The 14,581-nt window shown below is 48.1% G+C and overlaps 8 protein-coding genes across 8 annotated transcripts; 5 read left to right on the top strand and 3 right to left on the bottom strand.

Moving 5' to 3' along the window:
- Positions 1-925: 925 nt before the first annotated feature.
- PEX2_058970 (Major facilitator superfamily domain, general substrate transporter) lies at positions 926-2,922 on the top strand (the record flags this gene model as incomplete). Its single annotated transcript, XM_016743170.1, has 4 exons — positions 926-1,167; positions 1,254-1,524; positions 1,578-1,920; positions 1,991-2,922. The coding sequence occupies 4 exons, from the start codon at positions 926-928 to the stop codon at positions 2,920-2,922; spliced, it is 1,788 nt and encodes a 595-aa protein (XP_016595892.1).
- Positions 2,923-3,655: 733 nt separating this feature from the next.
- Positions 3,656-5,163, top strand: PEX2_058960 (Ras-GEF domain-containing protein; the record flags this gene model as incomplete). The annotated part of the gene is made up of 3 exons (XM_016743169.1): positions 3,656-4,492; positions 4,558-4,774; positions 4,826-5,163. 3 exons carry the CDS (start codon positions 3,656-3,658, stop codon positions 5,161-5,163), a joined length of 1,392 nt encoding a protein of 463 aa, XP_016595891.1.
- Positions 5,164-6,381: 1,218 nt separating this feature from the next.
- Positions 6,382-7,752, top strand: PEX2_058950 (putative lipase; the record flags this gene model as incomplete). Its single annotated transcript, XM_016743168.1, has 1 exon — positions 6,382-7,752. The coding sequence occupies one exon, from the start codon at positions 6,382-6,384 to the stop codon at positions 7,750-7,752; it is 1,371 nt and encodes a 456-aa protein (XP_016595890.1).
- A 545-nt stretch (positions 7,753-8,297) lies between these two features.
- On the bottom strand, positions 8,298-9,931 carry PEX2_058940 (uncharacterized protein; the record flags this gene model as incomplete). The annotated part of the gene is made up of 4 exons (XM_016743167.1): positions 8,298-8,927; positions 8,983-9,270; positions 9,334-9,644; positions 9,799-9,931. The coding sequence occupies 4 exons, from the start codon at positions 9,929-9,931 to the stop codon at positions 8,298-8,300; spliced, it is 1,362 nt and encodes a 453-aa protein (XP_016595889.1).
- A 597-nt stretch (positions 9,932-10,528) lies between these two features.
- PEX2_058930 (uncharacterized protein) lies at positions 10,529-11,709 on the bottom strand (the record flags this gene model as incomplete). Its single annotated transcript, XM_016743166.1, has 2 exons — positions 10,529-11,633; positions 11,681-11,709. 2 exons carry the CDS (start codon positions 11,707-11,709, stop codon positions 10,529-10,531), a joined length of 1,134 nt encoding a protein of 377 aa, XP_016595888.1.
- A 449-nt stretch (positions 11,710-12,158) lies between these two features.
- Positions 12,159-13,064, bottom strand: PEX2_058920 (uncharacterized protein; the record flags this gene model as incomplete). Its single annotated transcript, XM_016743165.1, has 3 exons — positions 12,159-12,503; positions 12,581-12,822; positions 12,875-13,064. The coding sequence occupies 3 exons, from the start codon at positions 13,062-13,064 to the stop codon at positions 12,159-12,161; spliced, it is 777 nt and encodes a 258-aa protein (XP_016595887.1).
- A 751-nt stretch (positions 13,065-13,815) lies between these two features.
- Positions 13,816-14,190, top strand: PEX2_058910 (uncharacterized protein; the record flags this gene model as incomplete). The annotated part of the gene is made up of 2 exons (XM_016743164.1): positions 13,816-13,883; positions 14,052-14,190. 2 exons carry the CDS (start codon positions 13,816-13,818, stop codon positions 14,188-14,190), a joined length of 207 nt encoding a protein of 68 aa, XP_016595886.1.
- A 16-nt stretch (positions 14,191-14,206) lies between these two features.
- On the top strand, positions 14,207-14,535 carry PEX2_058900 (4F5 domain protein; the record flags this gene model as incomplete). Its single annotated transcript, XM_016743163.1, has 3 exons — positions 14,207-14,291; positions 14,315-14,410; positions 14,486-14,535. 3 exons carry the CDS (start codon positions 14,207-14,209, stop codon positions 14,533-14,535), a joined length of 231 nt encoding a protein of 76 aa, XP_016595885.1.
- Between the last annotated feature and the right edge of the window lie 46 nt (positions 14,536-14,581).

Below are 14,581 nucleotides of genomic sequence, written 5' to 3'. Positions count from 1 at the left end.
CGCGCGTGTAGGCGAGCACCCACTTGGGTGTCAATTTTTTGAGGAATCCGATGCGCCTGGCTCGAGGCATGACTATGAGCTGCCTTATAAACTAATAAGATAGCCACACACACCATCAGTAGAAATACTCGGGCTTAGTCAATACTTGCCGAAGAATGTAATCCAAATGCGGATTTTTCAAATACGAGAGAGCCTTCAGACAAGAGTCATAGGCTAGAGCAATCCGGACGAGAGCTGAACACGGTGACATGTGGACTAGTGGACCGTGGAGGCGCATACAAGTCCAGATTGGGAAAAACACAGTACACACAGTCAACACTCTGGCCAATGGACTACTCGAAGCTTTTGGAAGAAATCACAAGAGGATCAACACAGAAGCGAGGAAAAAGAAAGAGAGATATGCGATTCCACCATTAATTACACGCTATTTAGCAAATACCGTCATAGAGGGGTTTTATTTAATCTGATCTATGCGCCTAGTGGTAAAACCCTAGCTGAAACATAAAATTCTCTCTTATTTTCGGCAATTTAGGTTCTCCTACCTTTTCAATTAATCATGCAACTTTTTTTGATAGGATAGGAGTAATTCAGCGGTGGATCCTGCGTGGATAATGCGCAATTTCCGATCGACAAGGAAAAGTGGCGTGGGCCGGCCCACGAACGCACGAGCACATAGGATCTTATCTTTTTCTTGTTAAGCGCCAGTAGAGGGGGTAGAGAGGGCACTAGGAATTAAATCTCCACATGTCCAGGAACAGCCCCCGTAATATGTGACTAGTTAGTTTTTAGTTAGTCACTAGGAAAATACGAAATCCGACTTCGGTGCTTGTTTACTTTAAGGGCAATGATTCCCTGTGTGTCCACGTGTGGTCTGACCTGATTTCGGTGACCTCTGGACAGCTTTTGACTTCTAAAGTCAACCATCATGGGTGTTCGCCCTTTGATCCGAAGAGCGCGAATTGTGTTTCGCCGCATATCAACTGAAGGCAATGACAATGACCCCCTCGCACAGAACACAGCCCGTGACGCTAAGGGTGGTCCTCGGAGTCCCACCAGCTCTGTGGCACTTGAGGAGATACCTGATGGGAGTGCCCAGCATGGTGTTCAAGATGTCGAGGCTGTGACGATGACGTGGTCAAGAGGTACCCTGATCGCAGTCTTTATCAAGTAGGTGCTCAGTCACTGTATTTCGTGTCGCGCATTCAATGCTGCTCCTAGTATTCCGACAGACACTGATATCATGACCCCAATAGCATTTGGTTTCTTTATTTTGCGAATGCTTTTCAATCTACGGTTATCGTTACTCTGAACCCCTATGTGACAAGTTCATTCAAAGCACACTCGCTGTCCGCGGTTCCCACAGCTCTAGGTGATGTCTTTGCAGCTGCCACCTACCTACCTGTCGCAAAAATGATGGATGTATGGGGTCGTGCAGAAGGGTTTCTCTTGATGGTCATATGTTTAACTGTCGGCTTGGTTCTCATGGCGACCTGTGATAGCTTTGAGATCTACTGCGCTGCAAACGTGAGTTCCAACACTAGCATGCTGCTTAGTACAAATGCTAATTGGCTTGTAAGGTCTTCTACTATACAGGTTTCTACGGCATGGAATACGCGGTCGATGTTATGACAGCCGACGTTTCAACCTTGAGAAACCGTGCTTTCGCTTATGCATTTACTTCCTCCCCATACATTATCACGGCATTTGCGGGACCCAAGGTGGCAAACGAATTCTACTACCTGGTTTCCTGGAAATGGGGCTTTGGTTGCTGGGCAATTGTCGTTCCTGTAGTGGCGGCCCCGCTATACATAATGCTGAAGTACAACCTGTACAAGGCAGAGAAAGAAGGCTACCGGATCAAGAGGCCAAGTGGTCGCACGGTATTTGAAAGCATCTGTCATTGGACTGTTGAGTTTGATAGTAAGTACTATATCTATTGGTTCCGACTCTCCATAACTAAGAGAAAGCAAAATCTAATCTAGAGCACTAGTCTTTGGAGTCTTCCTGTTTACTGCTGGTCTTGTATTGTTTGAGCTTCCCTTTGACCTCGCCCATTATGCCCCCGATGATTGGGCTTCTGGATATATTATCGCCATGCTTGTCGTCGGGTTCTGTATGCTTTTCTTCTTCGCTATCTGGGAAAGGTGGCTGGCTCCAGTGCCGCTTTTCGAGTGGCGACTTCTTACAAACCGCACTATCGTCGGTGCAGTCCTTTTGGATGCAACCTACCAGCTCTCGAACTATTGCTGGAGTTACTACTTCACATCTTGGCTGCAAGTTAACAATAACCTATCCATTACCACTTCCAACTACATCGTCAATATCTTCGATATGGTCTCTGGTGTGCTATTGCTAGCCACAGGTTGGCTAATCCGGAGAATTGGCCGTTATAAATGGACTCTTTATATTGCTATTCCGCTCTATATCTTCGGACAGGGCTTGATGATACATTTCCGCCAGCCGAACATGAACGTTGGCTACCAAGTGATGTGCCAAATCTTCCTCGCTATCGGTGGTGCAACCTTCATTCTTGTCGAGCAGCTTGCTATCCTAGCGGCTGTCGACCACCAACATGTCGCTACAGCGCTTGCCGTGTTGAATGTGGTTGGAACTATTGGCGATAGTGCGGGTCTCACCATCAGTACCGTCATCTGGCAAAACACATACCTTAAAGCTCTTCTCCGATACCTCCCTGAATCGGCTTTGCCGAATCTGAATAACATCTACGAGGATCTCGTTACGCAACGGAACTATCCTATTGGGTCCCCCACCAGGCTGGCTATTCAGAAGGCGTACGCCTATGCCGAGCTTCGATTACTCTCTGTTGGGTGTGGCATTATAGTTCTGGCGATTCCTTGGACATTTTTGATGAAGGATATCAATTTGAAGAGGAAGCAGCAGGTCAGGGGTACGGTCTTTTAGAACGACAACTATAAGATAATATAGAATTTTATGCGCCTCCGAATGGTTTCTTCGACCTTCGCTATATTTGCCTGTGGCCGTGAAAAATCAAGCAACCTCAGCCTTAAAAGTTCCAAATGTGGGATCTGACCGCGTGGCTCGGAGGGAAACAAATGATGCGGCGGATCCCCTTTCCGCCAATAAATTTGTAGTTTCCAAGGTAGTGTTCAGTAAGTTTCGGATCAGATAACTCAAACCCCTCCGATCCTGGTCAAAAGTGGTTAGAAGTGGGTCCGTGGCAGGAGCGGCTAAGCGAAATACCGATGATCGGTTGCTCATAGTAGGAACTCAATCCGAGGTCGGCCGATGGGTCGCGGTTTTTCGTACCAGACACAGGAATAGTCGGCCGCATTTACGGCCTTGTGATATCTTTTTAGTTGGTCTTCTCACGTGGTCTTTTGAGATATCTTTTCAAATATCTTTTTAGATATATGTTAAGGCGGTAAAAAAAAGCATACTTTGTGCAAGCGACTTTTCTATGTAAAATCTGTGATTAACATGGGCTACTATAAGTGGAGTGCTTCGTTAGCACATTGGTCCGGTGGAAATACCCCACTATCCAAATGACATTATCAATCTCTCGGCCTTGCCCTTGACCGCAGTTTAGACACAATGCCATGTGACCACAGCGATCCAATCAGATGTGCGGTTCGAATAACAACTGATTTAACTCTTCCATGGCTTTCTTATTGCGATGGATCAGGAAGACACAAAAGAGCGAAGGGACTCCGGATCTCACGACATCACATCTCCGGAGAAACTCGTCTGCCAGTACCACGAAAGCGTGGAAGTTGTTAGGGCAGGAACACTCGCAGCACTGGTAGAAAACCTGACGCGCCACGATAAGCTCGACGGCTCCTTCAACCGGATATTCCTCACCACTTATAGGCATTTTACTTCTGGAGCAGAGCTCCTTGAGCTTCTCATCGATCGATTTGACTCCTCGCCTCCCACATTAAACGCCATCCAAACGGCGGAATGGTCGACTCGGATAAGGCCACTGATTCAATTGCGCGTTATAAATGTTCTGAGGCAGTGGCTCGAACACTTCTGGTCTGAGCCAAAAGGCATTGATACAGATAGAAATTTGCGAATACTACAGTCATTTGCAAAGCGCGCCGCGGATGCCACCGAGACAAGCGCGACACAACAACTTCTCACAATAACTCAGCGCCGAATCGCTGGTTTTGATTGCAAGAGAAGATCACTATCATCTATCTCATCCCCCCCAAAGCCGATTCTGCCGCGGAAATTAGACAAGCTCCAGTTCCTCAAAATCGATGCCACGGAGATTGCTCGGCAGTTGACTATCATGGAATCCCATATCTTTGGCAAAGTACAACGAGATGAATTGTTAAACAAAAACTGGCAAAATAAAGAGAGCTCCGATGCACCTGAGCTAGCTCCAAACATCAGGGCCTTGATTCGATATTCCAATCAGCTCTCTAATTGGGTCGGCGCCATGATACTCGCAGAATCGGATTTGAAAAAGCGGACTCAGGTGATAGGACATTTAATCAATGTGGCCAACGTACGTTGTAATATCTAGCTTCATCCTTTTAATTCTTCCTATATGCTAATTTTCACCTCTTGCAGATATGCCATCAACTCCAAAACTATTCCGCGGTGGTCTCTATCCTGGCAGGCTTTGAAAGCGCGCCCGTCTACAGGCTTGCTCGCACTTGGGCAATGGTTACCGAACGTAGTTGCAACACACTAAGGCCCTTGCAAGCCATGATATGCAGTGCACACAATTACCAGGCCTACCGTGATACGTTACGGGTTGCAGTGGCACCGTGCGTTCCTTTTCTTGGTAAGCTCGATCGTTAACCATTGAAATTACCGATGTTTAACCATTCAATAGGTTTATTTTTAAAAGATTTGACATTCATCGAAGATGGGAACGCCGCCATGACACCGGAAGGGCTCATCAATTTCCACAAATATACTATGCTAGCATCAACTATCCATGAGATTCAGCGTTTAAAAGAAGCCCCTTACTCCTTACGACCCGTACCGGAGTTGCAGGAATATCTTGCGACTCAGTTGCAATCGGCTGTTGACTTACACGATATGTGGGATAAAAGTTGTGGGCTGGAGCCTCGAGGCCGGGATCTTGGAAATAGACCCCGGGATCTATATACCCCCACAGGAGGCATGTTCGCGTCTATGATAGTCGCCTGCATGGTCCTGGATGATTGATCTATGATTTTCAAACTATAAAATTCTATTTTTTTGTCGTGTGGTATTGAATAAACTGAAGCTACTACAGATTTACCACTAGGACACTCCGCCCTCAGCAGAACTCAGCAGAGGTCCTCTGGTATTCAAGGAGAATTTTACAAGCGTACAACATGGTGTTTACCGTTTGCGTAACTATTGTAGTCTCCACCTTTCAAGGAACATTAAGGCACACTGACAACACACCGAGTATTGGATTTTAGCGTCGAAGAAGCTATACAAGAAACAGCAATATCCGGATGTTACCAAGGGAGGTTCGGCATGGAGATATTATACTAGATCGCTGGAAAATAGAATTTACCACGGCAAACGAAGGACTTTACCTGTATCTAAAATCGGTGGATTAATTTCTAACTTGCAAGGCAAGACATTCTCGCTTTTACATTTACTTGCAACCATACGTGCACAGGTACTAAAGCTTCCTTACGAAAGCACAGTTCGGCTGGACAGACAATAGGCTCAGGAAAGATGTGTAAAGTCTCATGCTAACCCGCTTCAATCACATGCTCGACTAGATTTTCCGACTCGTCAGAAATCATCAGAAACATAAGCAAAAGACGCGGTGTGTTCAGTAAACCCAGCGCGATGATCGAAAGCTGCGGCCAGACTATTCCCCATAAAGTCAACGCAGTAAACCAGGAGTGATTCCCGCTTTAAAATGCACTTGCGGTGATGCGGTGAATATGAGCTCTTTTTGGGCTGTAACTCCTTCCGTCTTAAGTCGTGGTTCAGGCAGTTGGTGTGTTGAATAGTGTTTATTGACTGTCTATCTTATTCTCCAGAATGAGGTTGCAGCAGACCCTCCTCGAGCTGATTTATATTCATCTCGGGATACACAGACACAGAAGAAACTCCGGTGCTCGGGCCTTATTGAACAACCGAGCATGAAAAGCACGGAATGGCTCCGAGGCTTTGGGGGGGGGGGCTCCATGTATTACCTCTCAAGCATTCACAAGATTGTCGGTGCTTTTGCGGGGTTTGAGATATGAGTAGTATATTCATACACATGTTTCTAATGCTGAAATAGAAACTCAGATCTAATAAGCCATCGGATATGGTACGAAAGACATGTTGATTGAACTCCGACGCAATATCCTCTTTATGTATAAAATGCCAGTACTCACCAGGTCAACCCCCATAGGTAGATAGTCAGCCCTAATTACAAAGCCAAGCGTCACAATGCGCTGCCACCAAGTATTTCGGTTTGTGTTCTTTGTATCAGCATCTTTCGGCAACCCAGTGCCGTCTTATACATTGAAAGGAGCCCTGGATGTGCCGGAAATCTTTACGAAGCTATTCAAAACATCCACAAGTCGTGCTCCCTTTAGCACAAATATATATCAAGAGCTATTTCAGCTCGAAGCCAAGATATCAGACATCGCAACAGGCAAAATCAAGCCCGTCCCAACAATCGAAGAAGGCCTCTCAGTCCTGGCCTCAATTCCACGCACTAATAACCGAACAATCCTCCAAAATGCCATTGATATAGTATCTCTAGGTCTAGTACCAACAAACATCATCGACATCCTCAATGGCATAACAAACCACGAAATAAACTCCGTAGCCAACAACAACACAAAGGACCCAAGTCCTCGAATCCACCCAACAAGATCCTTCTGGGACGCACCCTACGACATCCCCGAAGAAGCCCTCCGCAGCGCAATCTACATTCCCCCAACCTTCTCCTACGGGAAAAACAACAAAATCCCCGTGCTCCTGGTCCCAGGAACTGCTGACCCAGCCGGCAGCACCTACTACTTCAACTACGCGAAGCTCTTCAAGGCAAACCCACAGACAGACCCAGTATGGGTCAACATCCCGGGCAACTCGCTAGGCGACATCCAAAGTAACGCAGAATACGTCGCATACGCAATAAACTACATTTCTGGACTCTCGCAGCGTCCGATCGGGGTGCTAAGCTGGTCGCAGGGTAGCTTAGACGTGCAATGGGCGCTGAAATACTGGCCGTCAACAAGAGCCGCGGTAAGCGACTTCATGGCAGTAAGTGGTGATTTCCACGGGACAGTTCTTGCGACGCTGTGTATGCTTGTTACACCGGTTTGCTCGCCGGCTGTACAGCAGCAGGGGTATGACACGATGTTTATTCGGGCTCTGCGTGGCGAAGGCGGGGATTCGGCGTTTGTGCCGACGACGAGCGTGTACTCTGGGAATGACTTTATCATTCAGCCGCAGAGTGGGGGGTGGGCTTCTGCGGCACTGGAGGATGTGCGTGGGGTTGGGGTGTCAAATGTGCAGGTGCAGGTTGCTTGTGCGGGGCGTGCTGCTGGGGGGTCTTATTCGCATTCGGCTATGTTGGTTAATCCGTTGGCGTATGCTTTGTTTGTTGATGCTTTGGTGCATGATGGGCCTGGGCGGTTGGAAAGGATTAATCTTGATGCCGTTTGTGGGGAGTCACTTGCGCCTGGTTTGGATGTGGATGCTTTTTTGGGGATGGAGGCTGTGTCGAATGTGATTGGGGTGCTTGATGTGTTGTTGTATGGGTATAATGGGAATGAAGAGCCGCCGCTTAGGGGCTATGTTTATCACTAGGCGAGGTTGATCTATATTGGGTGTTGTTAAGTGAAGGTGATGGACTACAGATTTGGGGTTGAAGGCAACGCTGTATTCCGTATTCATGCCAGGGAAAATCTATAAGTCCATATCGGACAGGGCTCTATGATACATGTACAAGGCCAAATGCTTCCATTGGGTATTATTGTGTGGTTCTCTAGAACGAAACTCCAGGTCCGTAGAGATTATCACGGCAACAAAAAGCATATCAGGAAACCTCCCCGACACCAGCCGGCAAGTGGCGACACGACAATGAGTATGAATATGAAGAAGACAAAACAAAAATAAAGTGGATATAAGACCCGGCAAGCAGACTGAAAAACGATGTGCCGCAAACAACCTTGGAATCGCAGTTCATCGTAATTCGGGCACTCCATTGCATGGCCAGCGCTGACTATTCGACACGCCACCCAGAGAATGGATATCAGAGCATAGGGTATCTGGACAGAGGCATGGCATGCTAGGGAGCAACTCGAAATGGTCATCAAATTTGGTAAGAGAAAAAAAAAATGGAAAGCAGACGTTTACGTGGGCTTTTCACATCCAATGCGGCCCAAGAGAGCTTTCCGATCACTTGGATCAAAAGGAACACGACCACGGCCCCGCGCGCGCACCGAGGCAGTGCCGTTGGACCGCCGACGACCCAAGCCCGGGGCATTTCCGGTTTCGAGTGGGTCGGTAGGGACACCATCCATAGCAGCCAAGTGTGCTGGAACGTGGGATGCGGTCTGATTTCCCACTTCCGTCTCGTATTCATCTTCTTCGTCACTACGGGTGTCTTCGGCATTACCGCCACAAACCACACCGTAGGCAACACGGGCAATCATGCTGAACCATACAATGGACAGTCCCTCGATGAACAACAGGAGGGACAAGAACATCCATTTGAGAGTGGGGTTGAAGCAGATGGGGTTGTCCAAACTGAAGTACGGTCCGAGCATGTATGCAAAGGCATTCGGGGCCTCCGCTGAGATGAACTCGCTTGTCGAACCGGTATAGCAGCCATAGGTGAGTTCGCGGGGGAGATCATAATAAACGGACCAGCACACCATGGGGTAGATGAGGTGTCGGGTAATGAACCAGGTGCCCATGAACAGGCCAAAGCCAACATTGCAGGCTGTTTCGAACTTGGAGTATTTGAGGATCTTCGCAGCCTGTGGAGGTATTAGTAGCTATTTAGGAGCACTTGACGAACAGTGATTGACGAACCGGTAACAAGAAGTCCACAATATCCATGAGACAGAGCACTACATTGGACACATTGTACATAGCGTAGATGTAGGCGGAGCTCAGGAGAACACTGGTAACAATGTGGTGGGAAAGCATCTGGACATGGTCCTTCCGCCTCTCTTCCACGTGGACCACGAAGATCTGCTGCACGAGGAATGCCAGCTCAACGAGAAGATACCACTTCATCAAGCCAGACAAAGGACGGGCGGGCCACTGCGACCACATGGCGGCGAAATCACCCCAATAATATGACGTCTTCCACAGATACTGCAAAGTAGAAGCAGCGGTTAGTTACATATTCCCAGGTAGATATCTGCGGGCCAAACGCACCAATCCAACTCCCCAGATGAACGAATAGTACATAGCTTGCCAGCCCTGCTCAGCGATTCGAACGGACTGTTTGCGTTTTAATCCACAGGCACGGGCCAATGGTTGCATGAGCCATTCAATGGCGATAGCGCGAATACCGGTGATTGCGATAGCAGCACTAATGACGAAGTAGACATCGTCCCAGCCCTGGACGTATGAGTTCGAAGATTCGTTATAATAGGACAGTTGGAAGAATGGCTGGGTATATGGGCGGAGGGAGGGGTAGAGGTTATGAAGAGCTAGCAACATAGACAGGGTGGTCAAGGAGATTCCTATAAAGCAAAGTGGTGTTAGCGTTACTAGTATTCTCAGAATGTGGGAATTCGCATATGCCTAGGATTAAACTAGGAGCGCAGCGATTCTGTCAGGTACAGCTTGTGCCCGCATCTTCCATATAAATCCAAGGATTGAGGTGTTTCTCCATACCGATCTGGTTGTCAACCACCCATTCACGGAACGTGGTCTCCTTGGCTGGTCGTAATCCACTCGGAGAGGAAACGTAGGCATTGCGCCCCTTCAGCTCCGGTAAAGGCTGTGATGGCACAACTGTGTCTGCCATGGTGGAGAGAGCACCAATAGTGTGGAGAAGATTCGAAATTCCACGGAGGGCCGAGGGAGAGCGAGGGCCGGGAGTCGGTAGAGTCGAGATCCGGGAAGCCAAAATGATCAATGCCGAGATGGATGTGGGACCTGCCTCATCTGAGCCTTATTTACTTCTTTTAACTTGACTCGTTCAACCAGGAACGTGAAAAGCAACCGTGTGAAAGTGCAAGAGAATAATTTGTAGGAGAAAAGGAGGGAATAGAGGGGGAACGTGGTTCAACTTTCGTTTCATCTCTTCACGACGATCATTACTCCACTCACCGCCTCGTTAAATGTTGAATGTCGAGATTGATGATTGGATGTAACAAGATGCATGTACTAAGTTCAGATGTGTCTTAGCTCGATATGGATAATTTTTTTTTTGGTTTTTGGATTCTGTATAGGTACTTTGTAGGCGTTGATGTCAACAGTCTACCATTTCCGGTCTATTTACTCCGTACTCTTCTTATGCCCAGTCTATGTCTTGGCACGTTGAGAAACGGGATAATAATATGTACAATATGTACAATATGTACAATATGTACGATGTAGATTAAAGAAATACATATATCATTCACTCTAAGCCCTCTGTAACATTTCGCACAAAATCATTGGCATTGACCCCCAATTGGGCCAAATCAATACCACCCTGCCCAGCCATCACCCGCGACATAGCCCTAGCAACTTCTTCCTCCTCCCAAATATTGTTGAGGATCTGCTCCCCACCTTCTCCGGGGCCCTGAGTGGGGTTCTCGGCAGAAACCATAGTCCGCCAATACAAATCATCTCGGTTCTTCAAGGTCGAATCCCGAACCACCGCATTGCGAGTAACACTCGCAGCATGGAGTTTCGTGTTTGCGCCCATGAGCGTCTGCACGGCCATCGAAACTGCCTCATCAACCTGCTCGACCGTAGAGGGCGGCTTGAAAAAGAACCGATTAGTTGCGGAAAGCCAGAGCACAACCGAGCAAATCACATCGCAGATCACGAAAGCCAGCGGTCGCAGGAGCGTGATGTGGTGGTAGATGCCGTAGGGCGGTGTCTGGCCTGCGCGCACAGAGCGTGGCGCACCCTGGATCGCGTCGTATGTGGCCATGATGTAGATGTCGATAGCTGCAAGTACAAGTCCGGCGATGGTGAACTTTGTGCGCCACCGGGAGGCCTCGCGCCCTGCGATGGGCGCAGATGTGGCCACGCCTAAGAGCAGCAGGTGCCCTAGGTGTGGTAGCAACACGTGGAATGGAAGGTAATACATGAGGTATGTGTAGAGGTTGTCGAAGGAGCAGTATTGGCACGAGACTAGGGCATCGGGGCCATACGTCAGGTATACCTTGCGAGCACCGAGAGAGGTGAACTTGGACTGGAGGAGGTTGTCGGCTTCGGTCAGGAAGTTATCTGGCCGAAGCCGGGCGAGACGGTTAAAGATGACATCGGTAGGAGTATTTAGACGAGAGCGAGTTTGAGAGAAGATGTTGGGTTCGGGCGCGTGGGGGTTGAAAGGTAGGCTTAGGAGTAGAAAGAAGACGATGCTACCAAATAGGATGTTCAGCGCGCGAGCGGGCGCGGCAGGGAGAGGACGCGGTGGTGGCCGACTCGCTATTGATACACGGAGACTTCGATAGGCGGTAATGAGGCGTGGAAGTAGGACTGGGCCGAAAAATATGAGGAGTGATTTGACGCTATTCACGGTTAGGATAGATTGATGATGTGGAGCTTTAAAACTTACGTCGACCAGGAGATTGCGATTGTAGCCATATTTGCTAGAATATGAACCTTACTTCATCAGAAGCTCGAACAGGTTGAATCGAGTTTCGACGAAAGAAAAGGTGTAGGAGTGTTCGAATGTTCAACGTACATATGTAGCTTCATTGAAGTCGGGGCCAAACGTGGGTCCCGTCCCTTTGGGAAACTGCCAACACAAAGACATCACTCCCAGGTTCTGACCTACAACCCCTTTGAATCTACTCCGTACCCTTGAACTACTGCTATTAATAGCTACACACTCTACAAATGATCCACCATAAAAAACAATATGTCTCAATTAGATCATTTAAGCACTAAGAAGCTAAAGCAAAACACAAGGGGAATAAAACGGCGCCGAGTGCGCCCATCGCAATAACGCAAGATTTCTGATTTAATCAACGCGAGTCTTTCCTTTCCTTCAAAACAACTCCATTTTCGAGGTAGTTGACCAGTCAACTAGCTCAAACCATGTGACCCGAGTACATAGCAGGGTGGTGTGCGAGGTCGGGAGGACGGATCTCCGCAGAGTCACGAGAGTACTTGGAGGAAGCAGCATCGTTCTCCTCAACGAGGGTCGGGTTCATGGGCTTGGAGATCTTGAGCGGGAACCGACCGGTGAGACGCTTCGTGGCACGCTTAACGGGGTTTTGGCGAGTGTAGGTGGGCAGGGTTTCCTCGCGCTTCACGCTCAAATGGAGGGTACGGTGGCTGCTGGTTCGGCTCATTGCCTTTTGCGGTGCGACGGCGCCGTCTACCCGCACCTGGCGAGCACTAACGCCGGTCTCAGGGTCGCTGAAGATGTAACTCTGTTGGAAAAAACAGGTTTAGCATTCGGTCAAGGATATACATTGGGGGATTGGAAGTTTTTGATCTCGGTACTTACTGCCAGAACATTCACCACGCTAATTATCATTGCCAGCACGCCGGCAGAGACGATGATTTGCCAGAAAGTCATTCCAATGGTTTCCTGAGTCATGGCCTTGGTGTTCAGGTTGCCCAGTGTCGCTACACCCAGGATCATCATGATCCCGCCGAGAGAATAGAAGCTAGAATCTTGTCCGAACATCGGCCAATGGTCATCGAAATAACTTTGGAGTACTGGGAGCTCTGAGATGATCATGAAGACTGCCAACGTTAGCACTTATATCACAAACAGGGAAGGAAGGATGATACTTACGGCTGACCAGAGCCACCACGGCATGGGTCACAGCCTCGAAAAAAAAGAAGCTGTTGAGCATGTTGATTTTGGCCAGCAAAACTGCACAAGCAGCTATAAGGTCCATAAAAGTGATAATGTTGAGAACGCGAATCACGTTCAGGATCACGTACCCTGGACCGGCCAGGGATTCACGCAAACGAGTCATCATGATTGAGGCACAGGCCTGTTTCTGTACTTGTCAAGAATGGTAGATACTCGCTGTCGAGGATGTATAGAAGATTGTCTATTGGCAGACTTGGGGGGAGGGTTGAGATTAAAAGAGGGAAGAAAGCGCCTGTCCAGCAGAAAGCTTGATATTCCAAGAAAGAATGGAACAATGCGATAGAACGAGATCAACTCGAGGGCAAGAAAAGAAGAAAGAAAGACAAAGACAAAAGAAAAGGATGAATGGGGGCGACAATGAAGAAAGACATCTATGGAAGAATGGCTATTGAGGTGCCGCGGCCTAGATGTATGGTCCCGACAATGGCGATAGTACTTTTTCTATGAATAGACTTGAAACATCTAGATACACCACCCAAATGGTATGTATGTACGGAGTAAATAGAAAGTGAAAGAGATCGGCAGGGTTCTTCACCCTATTTCTGTAGTCTCTCCAGTGGCAGATGTATACTGCAGGAGGTGTTTCATTGTTACGATCTAAGCAATGAATGGGGACCTTTAAGCGCAGAGATCGGGGTTGTAGCCGGAACAAGCCTAATTATCTACGCCTCCGCCATTCGGATCTGAACTAGGGCCCTATATAATCAAATGACTGGTCCTAAGTAGAGGATACTCGACTATGCTGAAACTAGTGGGCGGCTACAAATCGCCCTTCTTTCCCCCGTCTCCCCCGTGTTCCTCGTGTTTTGTTCCTGCTCGCTTCAAACATGCCTTATCGCCTACTGAGTATAGTTTAAATGATTATAGATCATACGTGTATCAACGTAGATCTGGCAAGATATTTGAAGGCCAGAATACATCGTAGGTAAGTGGGCTTTGAAGCGAAGCGCCAGGGTGAAGCAGAAAGGCAAAGTTGAAACAAGGTAAGAATATAGCCCAATCACAGCCAGCACATAGTCGCCGATCAAATGAGTCAGGAGAAAACAACAAAGAAATTCTCCAATAATCCAATCAAATTCAAGAATGTCGAGAGGAAGTGTATACTGAGGTACTCCGTAGATGAGTGGAACCCCTGTGATTCGCCCGATGGCAACCGACCCCTCCAAACTTTTTTTCTCTCACTCTCTCTAAACATTTCGCGCCGCCAACTATTTTTGATACTCTTACGATAATACCATAAAGTACAACATGACACGGGGTAACCAACGTGACAACGATCGGGCCAAGGCCTTGAAGAAGGCGGGCAACTCGGTTCGTCTTATCCCCCCCCCCCGGCTCCTCTTTATTCATACTGACCGTTCCTACAGAAGAACAAGAACACCCAGACCGGTAGCGAATTCGCTAAGAGCAAGGATGATGCCGCTGCCATCATGCGCGAGAAGCAAAGGAAGGGTGTGTATCCCCGAAGGCGCTAGGCGCAAGTTCAACCGCTTTGAAACCGGTTTACTGATTGCTCCTATTCTACAGCGGACGAAAAGAAAGCTGCCGAGGCTGCAGCAGGAGGCAAAAAGAAATAATGCGTCTCATCTCTCGATCCCACCCGTCAGTCAATCTCATCTGTCT

This window comes from Penicillium expansum (genome assembly GCF_000769745.1).
Source record: "Penicillium expansum strain MD-8 chromosome Unknown contig190, whole genome shotgun sequence".
Classification (NCBI taxonomy): Eukaryota; Fungi; Ascomycota; class Eurotiomycetes; order Eurotiales; family Aspergillaceae; genus Penicillium; species Penicillium expansum.
Note: the sequence above shows the minus strand (reverse complement) of the source record. Positions and strands in the feature narration are given on the sequence as shown.